The following is a 22,093-nucleotide window of genomic DNA, read 5'->3' as shown; positions in this document are numbered from 1 at the left end:
GAATTTGGGAAAGTAGACTCCACAGAGGTGAAGCTTGGAAAGTATGGGTATTGGTATCTGTTAGTAATAGTGGACACTTTTTCAGGCTGAGCTGAGGTGTGTAATAATCCCTTGATTTGGCTAACCCTCAGCTGTTGGGTCCAAAGATGGCCCTGCATTCATGGTGCAAGTTCTCAATTATTAACTAACACCCTAGGAATAAATTGGAAGTTTCAATCCATTTATAGACCTCAAGGCACTAGAAAGAGTGAATATGACCTTAAAGGAAACTTTAACTAAATTAAATACAGAGACTTGACATGGCTAGGTGAGCCTCCTCCACTTTGCTCTCCTTTGAGCAAGATGTAGCCCCTATGTTAAAGGATTTAATCCTTTTGAAATACTTTAGGGTAGACCACCTTCTTTGTTTCCGAAACTTGGGATGACTGTATTAACAGAAATGTCTAACTACAATCTGCAGGCTTTACAATATATTCTTTTTTTTGGGGGGGGGGGTCCAGTTGTGGGCCCTGAACTCTGGGCCTGGGCACTGTCCCTCAGCTCTTCAGCTCAATTCTAGCACTCTAACACTTGAGCCACAGCGCCACTTCCGGCTTTTTTCTTTGTGCTTATGTGGTGCTGAGGAATCGAACCCAGGGCCTCAGGCATGCAAGGCAAGCGCTCTACCACTGAGCCACCTTTCCAGCCCCTACAACATATTCTTTTATGTACTTATCTTTTTGTAATCAAGGCCCACCGGCCGCCTAAGAAAACCTCCACCTGAAGGGGAGGGGCCAAGGTGGTGATGGAACAGCAGGGAAACACCACAGCTCTCTCCAACCAAATATAGAGTTTGGATTTCAGTGCTCTGTTTCCCCAAGTGACCCCCAAAAATGCGATTACTCAAAGAGATAGATGAAGTGAAAAAGAAAAGGGAAAAACCTACACAGACAGTAAAGTTGGAAGACCCTTCTCCCACAACTTGTTGGATATGGGACTCTGCACTAAGCAGCTTAAGTGCTGGGGCTTCGTACCAGGCTGCTTAGCTGGCCAGGCTCTGGACCCTCCGAGGACCACACACTCATAAGCATCCCAAGGCTCCCAAAAGACTCCCAAGAGGTGGGGCCAACCTAGAGAATACAAACAGAAATCTCAGAAGGCAGAGCCAGCATGAAAACTCCCCTCACCCTCCCTGGCAGGGTGCCTCTGCCTGGCTGGTACAAGCAGCCCAATCCATTCAAGAGCAGCAGCAGCTGTCAGCAATGGCGAACGACCCTACACTGGCAGCGTGGCACCTCTGTTCTGATGGTGTAAACAGCCTTGCCTAACCTGGAGAAGCAATGGCAGCTGGCAGTGCTGCCTCTTGGCACTAGCCCACAGGAACAGACCAGACCAGACCAGACCAGGGAGGCAGCAGTGGCTGGAGTGGGGACAGCTGCAGTGAACAACCCCAGATGGATGGTGGTTTGTGCTTCTCCATACTGGCTTGCATAAGCAGCCCAGCCTAGCCCGAGGCAGCAGCAGTGGTTAACACCTGACTCGTGGTGGGGTGCCTGGCTTGCATAAGTGGCCCAGCTGATCCTGGGGCAGTGGCAGCAGCTGGGGCAGTGGCAGCAGCTGGGGCAGCAGCAACAGGATCGACAGCAGCAGCAAACAACTCTGGACCCATAGTGGGGTGCAGCGCCTCTCCCTACTGGTTAGCATAAGCAGCCCAACCCAGCCCATGGTGGCAAAGGGGGTGAACAACCCCAGACGAGGCAGGGTGTGGTGCTGAATAACCCCAGAAAAGCCTCATGAACGTTCCTGCCTGGGCTGGCTTTGAACCTGAATACACAGATCTGAGCCTCCTGCGTAGATAGAATTACAGGCATTCACACCAGCAGGGTCTAACTCTTGTCAACCCCCTAACTTTTTCTAAAATAGATAATTTCTTATTTCATACAAGGAATTTAAGCAATACAAGAGGATCGACATAAAACCCTGTATTCTATCTCAACATAGTGGAATCAAACTAGTTCTCAATAACAAGGCATAAAGTAGAAAAAACTTACACACATGGAAATTAAACAGTACTCTGACATGGGTCACAGAAGAAATTATAGAAGAAATTAAAAACTTTCTACAATTCAATGAAAATTAAGAAACATCACAAAGAAACCTATGGGACACAGCAAAAGCAGTCCTGAGGAACAAATTTATTGCTCTCAGTGCACACATTAAAAAACAAAGACCGGGCTGGGAAGGTGGCTCAGTGGTAGAACACTTGCCTTGCAAGCATGAGGCCCTGGGTTCGATTCCTCAGCACCACATAAGCCAAAAGAAAAAAAGCCAGAAGTAGCGCTGTGGTTCAAGTGGTAGAGCGTTAGCCTTGAGCTGAAGAGCTGAGGGACAGCACCCAGGCCAGAGTTCAGGCCCCACGACCGAACCTCCCTCCCCCCAAAAAGAAAAAAAGAAACAAAGACCAAGTAAACAATCTTATGATTCAACTAAAACTGCAAGAGAAACAAGAAAAAAATTGAACCTAAAGTTGCTAGACAGAAAGAGATAACCGAATAAGAGTTGAAATTTATAAGATAGAGACTAAGAAAATTATAAATAAAATTAATAAAACAAAAAGCTTTTTTTTTAAATGTCAATTAAACTGAAGGACCACTGGCAAGAGTAACTAACAAGAGACCCAAATCAATAATATCAGAGATACCACAGGAAAATTACAACAGACATCCAAGACATCCAAACAATCATAAAGAAGTAATTCCAGACTCTACTCACAAAGGAAGGAAAACCTAGCAGAGAGGAATTAATTTCTACAAAAATACAAATTTCTATCCCCCCTTTCCTTTTCAGCCATGCTTCTCTACCACCTATGGTGGGGGCAGAAGTTCGGTAAACAAACATCTTTTCCTGCCTGAATAGCATGTGGTGTTTTCTTCATTGGCTACCTAATGAAACCTATTAATTAACATTCCTTACATATGGTGCCATGATTCGGATGGGGTTATTGAGTCGGAAATGTTAGAATTTCCTAACCACCACTTTTCTATGAACCCAACTTCTTTGATACACCATGTGAGACTTTTCACCAATAACATTGCTGGCCTTCACATCCACGTCCACACCACTTCTCCACTCTGGTAAGTGAAACTACTCTCTATAGCTCTCTGTTGCTCAATCTCTGTGCAGATGTGGTGCCATGCCAGAGAGCTCATATGGCCTTTTGACGAAAGGCTGATCACCTCCAAAGCTGAGGATGCTTGGTTTGGGGGATTTGGCTATTTCTTTCTAGAGGGCTCTGGGGGACGTCGGGACACCGCTTCTGCCTGGTCAGCTCTCCTTCATTCACCAGACTGACTCTCCTACACATTTACTGGGGTGCTGTGAGTCATGCCTGAGTCATGAAACCCCTCTGAAATGTCTCCTGCGCTCACTGGATAGCCGGAACACCTAATATTTTTATGTTGTTCTCAGATTTTCACAATTTTTGAGTCTGCAATGATACATGGTGAGAAGTGTGTTTACTTTCAGGCTCTCTTGGCTCTCTGCTATTAATGTCGAACTTTCTATATCTCCTGTTTCTTTTCTACAACTTTTTCGATTGTGCCCTGAAGAATGCGACATGGGCTAGGTCCCAGGGACCCCCTCTAGGTTCCCTCTCAAAGGCTTTCCAAACTAGGCTTGATTTTTTGTTAAGGCTTTCTTTGCATTTTTTCAGCAATTCGCCATCTTGGCCACATGATGGGTTAAGGGTTTGGCCCTATCCAGTCCTTACCCTTCCACCAAGCTGACTACTCCTCCATCCATGTATTTTAATGTGCGTGCTAACAAGTTGCTCTTTGCACAGACCCTGGTAACTGAGGCCCAACCATGTGATATGCTTTGTTAGCAAAGATGTCTAAACAATATTGTCAAAAATTTTAGGTTTCGAGTTTTGCCTTTTTTGTTTTGTGTTATATTCTAGTACTGACTACGTGATTCTAAAATATTGGGCATATCTGTGCTAAGATTCTCACATCTAATGAGTTTTGTCATTGCAGAATATTTGGTCAAGTCTTGATAAGGACCAAGTAAGTTCTCCTTACTCAATTTGAACTCCTTGTTGCTTTAATTGGAAATAACAAAGGGCTTTTGTCGCATAGATTACCGTTCAAAGCCAGCCCGGGCTGAAAAATCCCTCAGACTCCATTTCCCAACTAACCTGTAAACAGCCAGGCAGGAAGAATTAGCTCAAGCCTCTTATCTCTAACCAGCAAACATTGCAAGTGCTACTATAACTCAAAGTGGTAGATTGTTAGTCTTGAGCAGACGTGCTCAGGGACAGGGCTCAGGCATTGAGTTCAAACCTCCTTGAATACCATATGTGACAAACCATCCCAGCAATGAGCACCTGGACTCGGCCAGTCTGGGGAACAAGGGAACATGGAGAGGAGTAAGAGGAGATGATATCACATCAGCCACTTTGTGCCTGCCCTTTCAAAATTAACCAGAGCCAGGAGGCCAATAGAATAAAGAAGACTGCCCATCTAATGTCAATACTTGTCTACCTTTCAACTGGAAAGGAATTATATTCTTGCCTTTGTCACTTGACTTATTCTCTACCTAGTCAACAGATGTCAGAAATACCTAGGGACATTTCTACCAACATTTTCAGCCCAAAGTCCCTCTTGCCATTTATTTGCTCCCGTATTTTTTTTTCAGTCCCTCAATGCCTGAGTCTTCTCCAGACTTCATCCAAGAGATTTGCCTCCACTAGATTTCATCTAAGCACTCAATGCCCAAGTGACAGCTGTTGCCTGCTGTCTTCTTCCAGAGTGGAACACATCTCAGCCTTTTAACCTACTGTTGATACCCCATGAAAACAGGAAGTAGCCAGAGAGAATCTTCAACCTTTTTCATAATTGTCAAAGGCTGGAATGTAAAGCCTGAACAGGGATACCTCCCTCCCTCTTGACTAAGTTTCAGCCCAGTATCTGTTACATAGGTAACTGGCAGACCTGGAAGCAGTCACCTTCCTCTCCTTCCCCTCCTGCTAGGTCACATCCTGGGCCACCTCTGGTCACATGACTCCCATCTGACCTTAGGAGGGTCACAGACCCTGAGGTCACATCTGGATCCAGTGTGGCCACACCTTTCCCTCACTTGGCCACACCTCTTCCTGTCCCTGTCTAGATAAGTCCTGGACCAGCGGTAGATCACCCCCTTCGTTTTCAACCATGCTTCTCCACCATGCATGGTGGGGGCACCAGTTCAGTAAATAAATTCTTTTCCTAGCTGAACAAAAATACAAATTTCCCAAACAGTACCAAGAAGAAATAAATCAATTAAACATGCCAATAATCTACAATGAGATGAAGTAATCAGAAATCTTCTAACAGGAAAAGCCCAGGACCTGATGGATTCACTACAGAATTCTATAAGGCCTTTAAAGAGGAACTAAGACCCATACTCCTCAAGCTCTTCAGAGAAATAGAAACAGAGGGAGTAATCCCAAACTCATTCTATGAAGCCAATATCTCCTTCATACCCAAACCAGGCAAAGACCCAACAAAAAAGAACTACACACCAATCTCTTTGATTAAGACATATGTATAGCTCCTCAATAAAATTGCAGCCAACAGAATCCAGAAACAACAAAAAATCATACATTATAACCAAGTAGGCTTCATTCCGAAATGCAAGGATGGTTTAACATATGTAAGTCCATAAATGTAATCCATCACATCAACAGATCCAAGGTCAAGAATCACATGATTATCAACACTGATGCAGAAAAGTTTTTTGATAAAATTCAACATTCATTCATGTTAAAAGATCTGGGAAAAAATAGAAATAGAAGAAACATTTCATAAGATAATAAAAGCCTTACATTTTAGATCAAAGTTCAATATTATACTTAATGGGGAAAAACTACAACAAATTCCCCTAAAAACAGAAACAAGGCAAGGATGCCCACTCTATCCACTCCTCTTCAATATAGTTCTGGAATTCTTAGCCAGAGCAAAAAGGCAAGACAAAGACTTTAATGGGATCCGTACAGGAGAGGAAGAAGATAAATTATCTCTTTTTGCAGATGGCATTATTTTGTAAATTAACAATCCCTAAAGCTCCATCCCCAAACTCTTATAGATTATAAACCAATTTGGCTAAGTAGCGGGATACAAAATTAACCCACAAAAATCATCACCTTTCTGCACACTAACAATGTACAAGCAGAAAGGGAAATCAAGGAAACAACCCCATTCACAATAATCTAAAAAAAAGTATCTAGGAATTAAACTAACCAAATATGTAAAGGGTCTATTTCATGAAAATTATAGAAACCTAAAAAAAGGAATCATAGAGGATACCAGGAAATGGAAAGGCTTCCCATGTACCTGGATAGGCAGAATTAATATGGTGAAAATGGCCATACTGCCAAAATTAATAAACACCTTCAATGCAATTTCCATTACAATTCCAATGACCTACTTTTCTGAATTAGAGAAAATAGTCTAAAAATTCATTTGGAACAACAAAAGACCTAGCATAGAAGATAGAATGCAGGAGGGATCATGATACAGGACTTCAAGCTCTACTATAGAGCCATAATAACAAAGACAGCTTGGTACTGGCACAAAAGGAGACCCAAATATAAATGAGACAGGTTAGAGGACCCAGAAATATAGTCGCATATGTACAGTCAGTTGATATTTGACAAAGGAGCCAAAGACATACAGTTTAAGAGGCAAAACTTCTTCAACTACGGGTGTTGGGAAAACTGGCCACATGCAGAAAATGAAAAGTAGATCCTAGCCTATCACAACGCATTAACATCAACTCAAAATGGATTAAAGACCTTAACATCAAGCCTGAAACTCTGAAACTACTACAGGACTGAGTATGAGAGACACTTGAACTTATAGGCACAGGCAGGAACTTCCAGAACAGATTTCCAGGGTCACAACAAGTTGGAGAATGACTGAATGGGACTACCTTAAAATAAGTTTCTGCACAGGTAAAAAATAGCAATCAAACTAGAAAGAAAGCTAAATAATTGGGAAAAATATTTACCAGCAATATATCAGACATGCGTGTAATATCCATTACATATAGTGAATTCAAGAATCTGATTCATAATCCTTGTGACATTTTGGATGGAGCTGATGATCAGCCACGACCATTGTACATTGTCTGGCCTCACAGGTGGGAGCATGACAAAGATCCAGAGACACTTTTTAAGGTATTATTGCACCTAAAAGATTTAGAACTCCCTTTTCACATCTCTGTCCTCGGAGAAATTTTTACAGATGACCCAGATATATTTTCAGAGGCCAAAAAGGCACTGGGATCTTCAGTCTTACGCTGGGGCTACTTACCCTGCAAAGATGACTATTTCCAAGTATTGTGCACGGCTGATGTTGTCATCTCAACAGCTAAGCATGAATTCTTTGGAGTGGCAATGTTGGAAGCTGTGTACTGTGGTTGCTATCCATTTTGCCCCAAAGATTTGGTTTATCCCGAAATATTTCCCGCTGGATATCTGTATTATACACCTGAACAGCTTTCAAAAGGACTCCAGAATTTCTGCAAGAGACCAGATGTTATAAGGAAACATCTCTATAAGGGTGAAATAACTCCGTTTGATTGGTCAGCCCTACATGGTAAATTCAGGTCTCTGCTTACAAGAGAACCTAAGGAAGATTTGTAACAGATGTGGCTAAGTCACAAACTTGCAACCTAAAGCAGAATCTGAAGAACTTTCCAGAGTGTGCCCATATTTACCTGATCAGAGAGAAAAGAAAATCTGCAGAGGAAGCTGAGCCTGGCTGCTTGTCAAAGCTGACACAGAGCCATCTGCCACAAACCTGTGGCGGCTTCAGATCTCCAACCCCTGCCACTACCCCAACTCAAATTAAATGCAGATTCCTAGAATCATTATGCTAGTTACACATGTCCTCAGATCACATGTAGGAGACTGTTCAAAAAAAATATGTGGCCTGTTTTATAACCACACTCATGTATCCCATATGTGGTGCCATATTGAATTTCCGGTTGAATCCGTTTTTATCCTTTGTACTGGTTGACATGGGGCCTGAATTCTTCCTTTCTGCCGACACGATGGCAGCCAAACTGCAGCTTCAAACGCTCACACTTGGCTTGGTTTCTACCTGGGTTGCCAAGTTATCATCTGAGTCTTCCTGTGTCCTCAAAGGGCCACAGGGTCTGAATGCAGACCACGAATATGCCACCTCAAAAATGTGGGCAAAGGGCTGCTTTAGCATTTTTCCTTTAGCAAATTAACGACTCTTTGGCACACAAATTTTTAAGTGAAGGTATTAATAAGAAGTCTGGCATGTATTCCCATGATTCACAGAGTTACATTTGCATTTAATTAATCTTAAAGAAAGTTGCAAGATAAACAACTGTAATTCCAACAAACATGGCAGATACAGTCAGTGGAGCCCTCCCACCCATAAAGTGAACACTGAGATACTTGTTTTAATTTTTTCCAGGAGTCAAAATAGAGAAATCAATATACTTCTAACAAAACTAGCAGTTTTGATTAAAATATTCTTCAAAAATATCCGCATCCAGATACAAATATAATCTTTGAAAGATACATCACTCATTATTCTGATAGTCTGATTCTGTATTTGTTGATATAAAAATGTTTTAAATGGTTAGATTGTAAAATAAATTTTTAATAAAGGGCCAAAAGAAAGAAATTAAATTCAGCTGGAAGGAAAATTTGTTTGGGGAGAGTAGTTTATTCTATAGCAAGTCTCACTTCAGCAATAAAATCAAAAACTAGACCTCAAGTAAGTGAAATAAACTAAGAAATGGAATTTAAAAAAGAAAAAAAGAAACTCCACCCACTCTTTCTTCCCTGGACAGCTGGTGTGGGTAAAAATGCATCATGGTCCTGAATTGGAAACGAAGTGGCAAGAAACTTACTTGATGGTGCCAACTTCACTGTCGCCTATTAAATTAGCATGAACAGCATTGGCTCCATCAATCTCAAGTGAAATAGGCATTGGACCAATATACTGAGAAGGCTGCAAGATGGACTGTTCAGAGACACTCAGAGGATCGCTTAAGGATAAGACTTACTAAGTGTTAATTAGTAATAACTAGTGTGTTTCTATAATTTACTTGTTTTCTATTAAATTTACGTTTTAAGCCTGTTCATTGGGTAGAGAGAAGGGAATTTTTAGGATTTGGTACGAAGGAATCAAGGATTGGATTGGACATGAAAACCAGTGGGGGATGTATAAAGCAGCAGAGCCCTAATAATCAGCACGGCCCACTAATCAATGTGGCCCTATGTCCTGGCCCACTGGAGTGCATGGGTCATGCCACCAAAGGGGGCAGGGCATGCTGCTGGAGGGGGTAGGATGTCATCCTCACATGAGCTTTGAAGAAGTGATTGAGGAATGCGTAGTTCATGAAGTGATGGTTGAAAAGTGTTAGGCAGGTGATCCACTGGAGTGATGGAGGGGTTCAACCTATATATAGGCTACCTGGTCAGAGTAATAGAATTGGAGAAAATAAAGGGAAGACCTGGAAGGAAGGAAGTGGTGAGATAGAGGGGAAAGTCCTGGGAGAAGAGGAATTTGAGGGAGAACAGGAGGGGAAGGATGACAATTGGCCACCAAGCCAGAGAAGTGTAGGCCTGTGGATAGTGGAGAGGCCTAAAGAGAAGAAGAAAATGAGGGAAGGCAAAAGGGAAATGAAGTAAAGTTTTATAAAGAAGGAGAGAGTAAGAGAATAGGAAAAAGCCTTACCTATTGAAGTTTGGAGCTTTGGAGATGATAATTTGGGGGGTTGGTGGTTTGCACACTAATGAAATATGTGCAGGGCTGCCCATTGGAGGTCTGAGATTTGGTGGTTGGGCCTGGCTTGTCACTGAGTGTACAGCCCAGGACAAGGTAAATGCAGGACCATTTCTAGTGTAAATAAAGTTATCCTCAATATGCCTCATTGGATTGTCTTGTTTTATGCATCTTAAGTATACGAGTTCACAAATAATGTCAAAGGCTATGAATTTTGTAAAATGTTATGAGGTCATAATAGGTTTGCAAACCCAATGGGACAGTGATATCACAATGGCAATATGATGTCACAATATTAAGTCATAATAATATTTATATGTTATAATTAGTTGGTGATGCCATAATGATGAGGTCAGAATAGGTTTATGATGTCACAACAGATTGATGATGTCACAATGGCATGCTGGACTTCAATTTTTCTTTTTTTATTGTGAAAATACTATACAGAGGGGTTACAATTAGATGGGCAAGATAATGAGAACATTTCTTATCAAGCATTGTAGCCTCCTCCTTTGTTTCCCCTTCACATCCCTTTCCATCCTCCCCCTAACCTCCACCCAATCCTCCCCGTCTCCCCCTCCCCTGCACCAAAGTTGTAAAGTTCGTTTTCAACATAACAACTTGTACATAACTCCAAATGAGAATATAAATTCAGAATGGGATTGTGAGATCTACAAAGTAATGCATTGGCCCAAATATTATGAACTCCCAACAGGTATGTGATGTCACAATGTGACACAATGTTCATGATATCTGACAGAGTGATGACACAATTTTCATGATATCAGAGTGCATTTCTAATATCACATGTCATACCTGAAATATGAAGTCAAAAACAGATTATGAGATCACAAAGAGCCTATGTATCAAAAGGGCGTATCAAAATTATGAGGAGAGGACCAGTTAATGATGTCACACTGGTGACCTGACTCCAAGGGTTTGTAATATTAAAATGGTATAATATCTCAATCAATGACCACAGTGATTATATGGCTAAACAACTGAAATTTTTTGTCACAGAGGCCGTATGCTTTTTCAAAGGTGCTAAGAGGTCATACCCGATTAAAATGTCACAATGTGATTGTGATGTCACAATTGCAATGTGATGATGCGTAGGTTTGTGATATCATGGTGGTAATGAAGTCACGCATGCATATGGTGTGTGTGTGTGTGTGTGTGTGTGTGTGTGTGTGTGTGAACTGAGTGCTTAGGCTCTATCCCTGAGTTTTCTTGCTCAAGCCTACTGCTCTGCCACATGAGCCACAGTCCCTCTTGCTTTTCGATGGTTAATTGTAGGTAAGAGTCTTGAGGACTTTCCTGACCAGGGTGGATTTGAAGCATGATGAGGCCCCAGGGAAGCAAGAACAAACAGAACTTGCAGGTACAATCCCTATGGTGGGCGAACCTGCCCCCTGCTGGCCAGATGCGGGACATGTGGGGCCATGCCATTGTCTTCTACAGTTCAATTGGGGGAAGTGACCAGGGCCAAGCTGACTTTTGCTCACCCTGAGTGGTGATGCCAGAGCAGGTCTGTTCCACCCTAGGCCAAGAGAGCTCCAGGAGGCCCGGCTCCCAGGGGCACAAGGAAAGAATAGATCAGCTCCAGGCCCAGCTAAGAGCCTTGGCCCACGGACACCCCTAGTTGGCCTTCCTGATCACCTTAAGACTTATCAAAGAGAAATCTGAAAAAAAAAAATTGGAGCTGTGGGTCAACGTGTTAGAGCTCTAGCATTGAACCAAAGAGATCAGGGACAGTGCCTCCAAACTTTGAGTTCAAGACCCCAAGCTGACCCTCCCACATAAAACACCAGTTGGCTAAAGTAAACTAGTAGGATTTGTGAAGTGTTTCTGAAGAATGGTGATACTGAAGAAAGCACCCGAATTCTAATGACAACTGAACTTGTGAGCTATGTGTGAGTCCTTCACAAGGTGCTGTTTGCTGGGGCCTTTCCACATGGAGTTTTGTGCTGAGTCCTCAAAAATTGCTGTTTGCTGAGTCATCCTAAAGGATGCTATGTGCTGAGTCCCTGAGAAAAATGGGCCGTACTGGGTTTTTGAAAGGGTGCTGTGTGCTGAGTCCATTACACAACGTACTGTATGCTGAGTCCTTCAAAAGATGTGGTTTGATAATAATCCCAAAGGGGGCTGCTACGGGCTGAGCCATTGACAAGAGAGGGAGGAGGTGAATTTTTCAAATGCTGTGTGCCGAGACCTTAACACAGGGTGCTCTGTAATGTCCTTCAAATGGTGCTCTCGGCTGAGTCCTTTGAGTGTGTGGTATGTGTTAAGTCCTTCCACAGCCTGGTATGTGCTTTCAAAATTGTGTTATGGGCTAAGTTTTTCCAAGGGTGCTGTGCACTGAATGTTTTACACAGGGTGCTATGTACTCAGCCCTTCAAAGGGGTCTGTGTGTATCTTAACACAGGGTGCTATGTACTGAGTCCCTGGGAAAGAGTGTTGTGCGCTTGAGTTTTTCAAAGCATGCCATGTGCTGAGTCCTTTACATGTGGGCTATGGACTTCCTCATTCAAAGGGAGCTGTGTGCTGAGTCCTTTACACAAGGTGCTTTGTGCTGTTTTTTGAAGTGTGCTGTGTGCTGAGTCATCTCAAAGGATGCTATGTTCTGAGTCCTTGAGAGGCAGTTATCCCCAACAATCACACACACACAAACACACACACATACACACACACACACACACACACACACACACACACACACACACACACACCGGTCACACCTGCTTGGTGTGTGGAGTGGAGGGGGATGGAGGAGAGTCTCCTCCAGTGGTGGGGCTGAGGGGAAATTTGATCCCCCAGGCTGGTACTGGGGTTGGGGGAATGATGAGCTGAGGTCAGGTTACAATTGCCATGGCCTAGAAGCCTTAGGGCCCAGTCAGGGCTGGGTTTGCAGCAGGGGTGGAAGGTGGGGCTGTGGGGAAAAGGGCATGGCTAAAGAGAGGTGGGGTGGGACCCAGAGCACACTGAGTTGGCAGCGAGGGTGGGTGCACCCCATGGGGGCAAGGCAGTCCAGGAGAGGTGTTGGGGCAGAGAGAGAGAATAGAGAGAAGAGCGAGCACACACACAAGGGCAAGCAGCTTCATCAGCTGGCGACCTCCTCAATCTTACCGCAGATCCTGGCAGGGAGTGCAGAGCATGTGGAGCCTGTGCAGCAGGCACATTACCACAGGAAGCCACGCAGAGGCGTGATGGACATGGCAGTACTGACTCTGGGGTCTCAGAACAGGGAGCATGGCCATCGCAGTGGATGAGGTGGGGGCACGGAGCCATCACCTACAGCTTCTCCCAGCAGCACACATGAGTGGCTGCCCAATGGGCCCACACCCTGCAAACCCTCCTGCCAAATCCCCCTCTCCCGCTGATCCAGACCCGCGCCTCCTGCCTCCCTTCTCCTGTCCTACTATCGCCTGCCCCACACTGCACAGTCTGCCATGTCCCTGCCACAAATGTACCCCAGGGGTGGGGGGTGGGGGTGGGTATCGACCAGCGGATCCCACCCCCATCAGTAGCAGCCAGTGTCCCAGGAAATGGGGAGGTGCAGGAATGGGTGAGGAGGGGTCATCACAGAGCCCCTGGCCTGGAGCAGTGGGAGCCATAGAGCCGCATATCTGCACCTTTCCTCTTCCTGGTGAGAACCTGGTGGGTTTAGTCAGAGGTGGGGAGCAGCACCTCCACAACTACCTTCTCAGGTCTTTCCTTTTTGCTGGGGTGGTAGGTGTTGGATGCAGAAGAAAGGCCCTCCTGGCTTTATGAGCCCTTGTCTTCTGTGCTTGGTCACCCTTTCACCTGAGGAGGGTCCCACACACCACTAGGTATGTGAGGGCACTTGGAGTCAGACAGAAGGTGAATGTCTGGGAGGAACACACCCCATCCGACACCTGGCCTGGCCCCCCACCTCAGATGTCAACAGTACTCAAAGGTTGATCACATTTCCTACGTCTCCCAGCATCTGCTGGCTCCCAGTCCATCTGGTCTCCTAATGCTTCCCAGGAATCTTCCAAGGCACCCAGAAATATCTAGGCTGTAAGTAGAGAGTCTGTCCATGTATGCAGCCTTTAGGACCCCATACATTTCCCCAACACTGTCCCCACCCCAGGTTAGACACCCCTCTGGGGCACTGTGACCTCATGCTTGTTTTCAGTCCCGGCTCTGAGGAGCCACCTATCTCGGGACACCTTCACCCAGTGTCTTGGCCTGGGATTTTGGTGAATGGGGACTCAAGCCTAGTTATTCCCAAGGGAAAGGGTCTGACCCTTGAGAAAGGGAGAGGCAGAGTGGTTCTGCGTTATTAGAGTAGTGATCCCTTGGGTGGGAGCCCCTGGTTTGACAAGGGAGCCCCTGTGCTCCAGCTTGTACTTTGTCCCAGAAGAGGAAACAACAAACTCAGGAGAGGCACTGCTCTGAGTTTATTTGTGTGTGTGTTTTTGTGAGTGTGTGTATGCATGAGAGAGAGAGAGAGGGATGGAGGGAGAGGGAGGGAGAGAGAGAAAAAGAGAATCATCTTTCTCCTTATACAGCCTGACTGTGGTCAGGTGAGTGATCAGTTGGCAAATTGCAGGTGGTGCATGGAAGAGTCTTCTGTCACATGTCTGGATTTGTGTGTGTGTGTGTGTGTGTGTGTGTGTGTGTGTGTGTGTGTGTGTGTGTGTGAGTGTGTTCATAGAGCAGGGAGATGAGAACAATGAAAACTTATTTAAGTTTGTCTAAAAAGAGCAAAAGCATTTTATTTATGTGTATGTGTCTGTGTATATATTGTTCTTTTTCATCAATGGCAAGTATGAGTCCAGCCATAATTTTTGTTTTCTCCTTCATCGTTTCATGGCTCCTTGGGGAAAGTTTCAGTAGACGTTCCTTTCCACCTATCTCTTCCCCCTTTGCTATAGCCCACAGTAGCTGCTAGGCCTGGGTGGGTCTCCCCTAGGAGGCCTTTGTGAATCAGAGACCAGAGTTGACACCTGTCCTTCTGTCTTCAGCCAGAAGGCTCATGAAGCGAGTGTGACTGAAGCCATACTCTTCTATCCAGACAGTCTGCTCTCGTGTGTATGGTTAGAGCTAATTCAAGGGTTGAGAATGTGTCTGCCAAACATAATTAAAGAACGAGATGGGGGGGGAGTAGAGCAGGGGCTGTGAAGCCAGAGGGTCTGGGGAATGGTGAATAGTGTGACATGGCACGTGGTTCACCATGACCAAGGATGAGAGGGCAACCTTACACAGGGCATTGACTGTGTCCGTGGGCATCTGGACAGGGGGCTCCGGGTCCCCACTGGTGACATGGATTCCCTCCCGGGGCAGTGCACCGGTGGGCACTCCTCCCTGAGGTCCTGGAGACTCCAATTTGTGTCCCGCTGGGCAGTTTATAGCTGGGCACTGGTAGGCAAGTGCGTTCCCCCTGCTGGAACCCACTCAGTATCAGGCCGTGGCAGTGAGCTAGGGCTCTCTGAATGCCAGTTTCTGTAACCTGCTGTAGGTTGTCTGGAAGGAAAGAGGGACCGCTGACTTTGGAACCCTTTAAGTTTGATTGGGCAAATGAAATGCCACGTTTTCCAGGGTTTTATCTTGAAGCTGGCAATTTCACCTGGGATTATGGGTCAAATTAGATGTACCATTTCAGCCACCACACAACGACATTCAAAGCAGTACAGACAGAGTTCCCTAGCCAGATGGTCTCCTGTTATGAACGTCGTGCCTTGACTGCCTTTCTCTGGCAACTGTTGATTCTCTTCCTGCTCTCTCTAGGGTGACCACCACAGTCGAGGGCATCGTGGGGAGCAGAGATTGTGATCTCGCCATCGCCAGCCTGCCAGCTGTGAGCAGAGATGTTTCCCAGCACCTGCACTGGACTCTTGGAGATTCAGAAATCCGGGATGCCTCAAGGATCCTTTCTCTGAAACATGAAACTTGGGGGCAGGATATGGTAGACCATCCTGGCTGGCCCCAGGGGGAGGAGAGGAGGCCCCTTCAGTCAGGCTTTCAGCTCAAGGCAACCTCGTTCATACCTGTGTGGGGAATTGAGTGCCACAGAGATGGTCAGCTGCTGGACAGAGATCTTTGAGAATATAGGCACCCCAGAGGCCCCAGAATCAAGCGAGTACACATGGCTCACTTCCTCAGAGCCAAAAGAGTTAAGTGCAGTGGCACCAGGAGGGCGGGAAGAGGGAGGAGGGAGAACTGTGGAATAGCTACATCAGGCTTTGCCCCCTACCCCAAGATGCTTACCTGTATCAGATGAGACTTTTCTGTAGTATTGTCATAGGAAGATGCTCATTTATTTATCTAACAAACAGTTACAGTGTGTGCCAGTCTCCGGGGGGTTCATAGACAATGAAAGGTTCCAGTGCTGGATCCACAGCACATGAAGAAACCTTGGTTTGAGCTGGATGCCGATGCTTCATGCCTGTCATCTTATCTACTTAGGAGGCTGAGATGGGAGGATAGAGGTTTAAGGCCGGTGCAGGAAAGCCTGTAAGACTCTTATATCCAACTAACTACCGAAAAGAAAATGCCAGAAGTGGATGTGTGGCTGAAGCCGTAGTCTGTTGGCCTTGAGTAAAAATGCTGAGGGACGGCACCCAGGCTCTGAGTTCAAGGCCCAGGAGTGAGAGAAAGAAAAAAAAGAGAGAAGAGGGAATTACAGAGAGAGAAAAAGAAGAAAGGAAGGAAGAAAGAAGAACATGCAAGCCTTGGTTTGGAGTCCCTGGATCAAGGGAGCCAACCATTCACAATTTCTGTGGGGCCAGTTTCAGAGCATAATGGCAGTATGTAGAACCTAGCCACTAACCCCTCAGCAACTTCATGACATCCAGGAGCTTTGTGGTCATTGACTGCAGAGGGAAGCAGCCTCAGGTAGAACCTTGGACTCAGGGTGGGTCACCAGGTTTCAGTCATCCCTGGCCCCTACGAGTTTATTTTCTGGTCAGATAAGAAGGAAATGTCTAAGGGCTAGGGAGGTGTTGGGGTGATGGAGTGTCAAGGGGGGGGCAGCAAGGGATAAGAAGGAAGATGAAGAGGGAGGACAATCCCTGGTCAGGTGTGTCAGGACATTAGAGCCATGACCTCGCCTTTCAACCTAAACCATCACTGATAGAGTTTTTGACCCAACCACATGGCTATTAAAAGTCCTGGTGCCTGTTAACCACCTGGCTGTCATCCACCGCAGGATGCCTGTGCAGTACAACTTTGGGGACTGGGATTTCCAGGGCTCAATCTGAAGATCACATCCCCGGTGTTCATTTCTCGACCAGAGACAGAGGTAAGCTTGCCACTGTCACAGTACAACCAGGGAATGAGGGCAGGAGTCGGGACCCGTGTTGCCCCAAGACTTCCTCGAAGGGGCGCTAGGACCTCATGACTGCCATTTTTAGAGGCAGAGGTGGGTCTGTTTGCTGGCTCAGCCTTTAGTGTAGATGGCAGATCTGGGATTAAGAGAGGGCCAGCTGGGGCTGGGAAGGTGGCTCAGTGGTAGAGCTCTAGCCTTGCATGCCTGAGGCCCTGGGTTCGATTCCTCAGCACCACATAGGCAAAAAGAAAAAAAAAAGCCGGAGGTGGCGCTGTGGCTCAAGTGGTAGAGAGCAAGCCTTGAGCTGAAGAGCTGAGGGACAACGCTCAAGCCCAGAGTTCAGGCTCCACGACTGGACCGAAAAAAAAAAAAAAAAAAAAAAGAGAGGGCCAACTGAAGGAAAGGTTGGGTATAGGCTGGTGGGAAAACTAGAGGCACTGGACTCTGAGTAGGGTTGTTTCTTTGAGGACACTCACAACCTAGGAACATTCCTGGGATGATGAGCCCTTTTCCCCTTCCCAAGAGCGAGGGATCTAGGGCCCTCCAGTCTGCGTCCCTTGGGTGAGAAATACTTTCGTTCCCACATCTTGTGGTTACATAACTAGAACTCACCTCACTGCCCAGTGTTGAGGCAGTACATTGAGAGATCCTGAGTCTTTGATAAGGTCAGGGGATCCTCAGTATGAGATTGTACTTGAACATCCTAACTTGGTGTACGGTCAGTCCCATCTAAGACTGCCATAATGTAGGCCATAGAATCTAGAGAATCAGAGCAGGATGGGGTCTGTTCTGGGAGTCTTGAGTATTATGTGTTAACTTCGAGCTCCCTTGTGCCAACCTGCTTCCTTTTCTTGGGTTGGTCTTCGCTTGAAAAAGCTTGAAACTAGGGACTGGGTCCTATCCCTTGTCTTTGATGCTCAAAGCTAGCACTCTACTATTTGAGACATAGCTCCACTGCCAGCTTTTTGGGGTGTTTAATTGGAGATAAAGAGTTCTCATGGACTTTGCTGCCAAGGGTAGCATCCAATTACAGTCCTCAGATCACAGTCTCCTGAGGGGATAGGATGACAAGCATGGAAAAGTATGTTTCACCGGGTCCCAGTAGCTCATGGCTGTCATCCTAGGTACTCAAGAGTTGAGATTTGAGGACCATGGGTCAAAGCCAGCCTGGTCAGGAAAGACCCTGAGACTCTTATGATCAAGGAACTGCCAGAAAACTGGAAGTGGTGCTGTGGCTCAAGTAGTTGAGTGCTTGCCTTTTGCTGAAGAGCTCAGGGACAGAGTTCGAACCCCACAACAGAAAAAAAGAAATAAATTAAGACATTTTTGCCTGAAAAGGATGGTGGAGGTATGTGTTTGTGGGGGGGCAGATGCTGTGGTTGGGAGACCAGGTGCTAGCCTCACTATGCAGACATTTCTAAGAACTCCCCAAGTTTGACCCAGTTTGAAGCCACAGCTTCAAGAGGACGTGGCCTGTGGCAGGCAGGAAGTGGGCAAATAGGTGTAGGAGTAGGATTGTTGTGTCTGTATTCTCTCCATTGAAGGAAGGATTTGGATGCTGGGTGTCAAAGTCTGAAGTCAAGGGTTGCAAGAAGTTTGTGGCCTGATGAGATGGGTTTCCTCTGGGTATATGAAAATGAAAGTGGCTGAAGCCGGAAGCCGCCAGTGGCTCACTACTGTCATCTTAGCTACTCAGAAGGCTGAAGACCATGGTTCCAAGCAAGCTTGGGCAGAAAAGTCTGTGAGACTTGATGTCCAATGGACTATCAGAGAACAGGAAGTAGTGCTGTGGCTCAATTGGGGAATGCTCATCTTCAGCTCAAGAGCTGAGGGACAGCACCCTGGCCTAGAGTTCAAACCCCCATGACCAACAACAACGAGAGATGACTAAATTTTCCGTATAGCAGTGTGTACGGTAGGAAATGCCATGCTGGTCTATGAAACATTCCAGATATGTGAGAGGCTCATTGTTTTGTCTACAGTGGGTCTGAGGTCAGGAGTGCCACCTTCTCAGGGGTGGGATGTGATCATAATGGAAGGAGTTCATGGTTCTCTTCTGCTGAAACCTTGGGCTATCTGCATGTGTGTGTTTGTGTTTGTATGTGTGTGTGTGTGTGTGTGTGTGTGTGTGTGTGTGTGTGTCTGTCTGTCTGTCTGTGTCTGTGTCTGTGTCTGTGTGAGTTGGAGGTAGAAAAACTGGGCCTTGAACTCAGGGCCTAGGTGCTGTTCCTGAGCTTTTGTGCTCAAAGCTAGTGCTCTGATACTGAGCCACAGCACCACCTCTGGCTATTTGGTGGTTCACTGTAGACAAGAGCTTCACAGACTTTCCTGCATGGTCTGGCTTTGAACAATGATCCTCAGATCTCAGCCTCCTGAATAACTAGGATGACAGACAGGAGCCACACGTGCTGGCTTTGTGTGTGTGTGTGTGTGTGTGTGTGTGTGTGTGTGTGTGTATGTGTAGAAGTGGGTTGTAACAAAGAGCGCCTGAATCTTTGGTAACTTCTAACTGCTGTCTTTGGGGGGTGCATGGGCTTTATGGCTGATGTCTGGGGGCCTGGTATGGTGAGATGCTTGAAGGTGACAGCATGGCTAAGTTATAAGACCAAGGGATGTGTGCCTTAGAACTGTCTACTCCCTTGGGCCTGGTTGGTGACAGAGGGAGCTTGGGAGGACCTAGGGATGAGGCCCACAGGGGGTGGCTCCCCAAGAGTACAGACAGCCTGGCTAGAACTTACTAATGATGCAAGCCCTGTTAGTATGGAGCATATTGGCATGGGTCAGACTCTGGGTCTTCTTATTATGACGTCTGAGGGGCAAGGCCAACTTATTTTAAATATTGATCTTTGATCTTCAGATCTCAGCCTCCTGAGTAGCTAGGATTATAGGCATGAATCTCTGGCACCGGGCCTCTGATTATTTTTGGTATATTAGGGTTTGAACTCAAGACCTTAGGCTTTCCAGCCAGATCTTCTACCACGGAAGTCAAGCCTTTCTGTCTAGATGGATTCTGTTTAGATGGATTGTCCCAAACTCTTAGTCCATGACAGCTGATTCCTGACCACAGTTGAAGCTCTGAATTGACCATCGGACCTCAGTCTCCTCACAAGACAGTTGTGAGGAAACAAGGGATCCATACAGGGAGATCTGTGGGGCAGGGCCAGGCATAGAGGAAGTGGTCATCAGATACGGTTCTTGGCAATTATGTGAGCATATGACAGGAAGATACTCGGAAAGGGCTGGAGTATGAGGGGTAGCTGTAGATGGGTGCTCAGCTGGGAGAGAGGTAGTCTGTTTTAGCCAAGAAGAAAAGTGTGGCCAGATGCTAACAGCTTATGTCTCATATTCCTAGCTCCTCAGGAGTCTGAGATCTGAGGATTGTCATTCAGAGGCAGCACAGCAAGAAATGTCTGTGAAACTCTCCTCTCCCAAGAACCACCCAAAAGCTGGAAAAAAGCTGTGGCTCAAGTGGTAGAGTGCTAGCCATGAATGAAAAAAGTGAGAGACAGAGCACTGGCCCTGAGTTCAAGTCCTAGTACCAAGATGTATACTTGCTCATGCACGCGCGTGCACACGCGCGCGCACACACACACACACACACACACACACACACACACACACACACAAAGGAAGTTGGTAATGATGAGCTGAGCTAGAACTGGAGGCAGTCCTGAGGCATAGTCACAGTAAACTCTCAATCCAGATCAAGTGGTTTCTCCCTAAGTCCTTCTTGGGCTGAGGGGTCTGGGCCATGGCAGTAATTTCCATGGAACCTACCCCTCCATCCGTGCACGGGGCCACAGGACCAAGGGAAGGACACTAGGGATGCTCCTTTGTAGTCGGCCCACGTTTGTAGACCTTCATCTGCACCCAAGCACTGGTGAGGAAAGCAGGGCTCCAAGCCCTGGGACTCCTGTGATAGCGACTGCTATAAGCAACAGCCTGTTGGCTGTGGATTCCTGAGCCTACAATCCTTTCATGAGCTCAACTAAACACTGGCCCAAGGTGTGCCTGACAAATTCACTCTTGTGATACCTAGATGAGTGGATGTTACCTGGTGTGACATTTTTCAACTCCTGCCCCTCCTGGCCCAGAACCATGGTCTGAGATGGCGATTTACTGCTTAGATCCACATTGAACCCATGACAGATGCCATTCTGATGATCTCCATGCCCCAAGGCTCGACACTTCTCTGGTATTGTGGCCCGCTCTGTAGGCAATGGCCTCCAAATAGGCTCCACTCAAGACTTGTAAGACACCTAGACATTGTAAGACCCTCAGGGCCTCACTGGAAAGTACATTGCCTAGAGCAACAGAGTGAAGTCCAAGCAGGCCAGGTGTTGGTCATGGAGCTTGAACTCTGGTCCTGGCCTCTGTTCCCCAGTTCTAAACCTACCACCTGAGCTACAGAACTACTTCCGGTTTTCTGGAGGTTCCTTGGAGATCAGTGTCTCCCTGAGTTTCCTGCCCGGGCTGGCTTTGAACTGCGATCCTCACATCTCAACCTCCTGAGGAGCTAGGAGGACAGGTATGAGCTACCTGTGCCCGGTTGATCTGGCCTTTCACCACAGTGGACTAGGAGCTCCTGAAAGCTTTTCTTTATTTCTTCTATGCCAGTACTGGGGCTTGAACTCAGGGTCTGGGCTCAGGTCTCTTAACATTTTTCCTCAAGGTTAGCATTCTACCACTTGAGCCACAACTAAATTTCTGGCTTTTGGTAGTTCATCGGCAAGAAGAGACTCACTAACTTTCCTCCCCTGAGCTGGCTTGACTGTCAATCGCTATCTCAGTCTCCTGAGTAGGTAGGATTTACAGTGTTAGAGCCACTGATAACATTGGGCTAGAAGCTTTTCTTAAGCAAGCATTCTTCCCTGCATTTGCCCTGACTCCTCCATGCAAAGAAGGTCTGAGGGTCAGGAGCTGTGAAAAATAGGATTCCAGCCACAGGAAACGACTGGGGGCCCTGGTGTAAAGCCAAGCTAATTTTCCCCATGGGCCTCATTCTAGGACC

General features: G+C 46.2%; 1 protein-coding gene across 1 annotated transcript; it reads left to right on the top strand.

Annotated features, from left to right (window-relative positions):
* Positions 1 to 7,042: 7,042 nt before the first annotated feature.
* Positions 7,043 to 7,663, top strand: LOC122124791 (glycosyltransferase-like domain-containing protein 1). Its single transcript, XM_042699420.1, has one exon. The coding sequence runs from the start codon at positions 7,043 to 7,045 to the stop codon at positions 7,661 to 7,663; it is 621 nt and encodes a 206-aa protein (XP_042555354.1).
* Positions 7,664 to 22,093: the final 14,430 nt, after the last annotated feature.

This window comes from Dipodomys spectabilis, unplaced genomic scaffold (genome assembly GCF_019054845.1).
Source record: "Dipodomys spectabilis isolate Male_0828 unplaced genomic scaffold, ASM1905484v1 ptg000247l, whole genome shotgun sequence".
Lineage (NCBI taxonomy): Eukaryota > Metazoa > Chordata > Mammalia > Rodentia > Heteromyidae > Dipodomys > Dipodomys spectabilis.
This window is presented reverse-complemented; position numbering and strand designations above follow the sequence as displayed.

What these genes read in the sequence shown, in the direction of transcription:
- LOC122124791 (XM_042699420.1), top strand. Translation starts at nt 7,043, where the DNA reads ATGCGTGTAATATCCATTACATATAGTGAATTCAAGAATCTGATTCAT.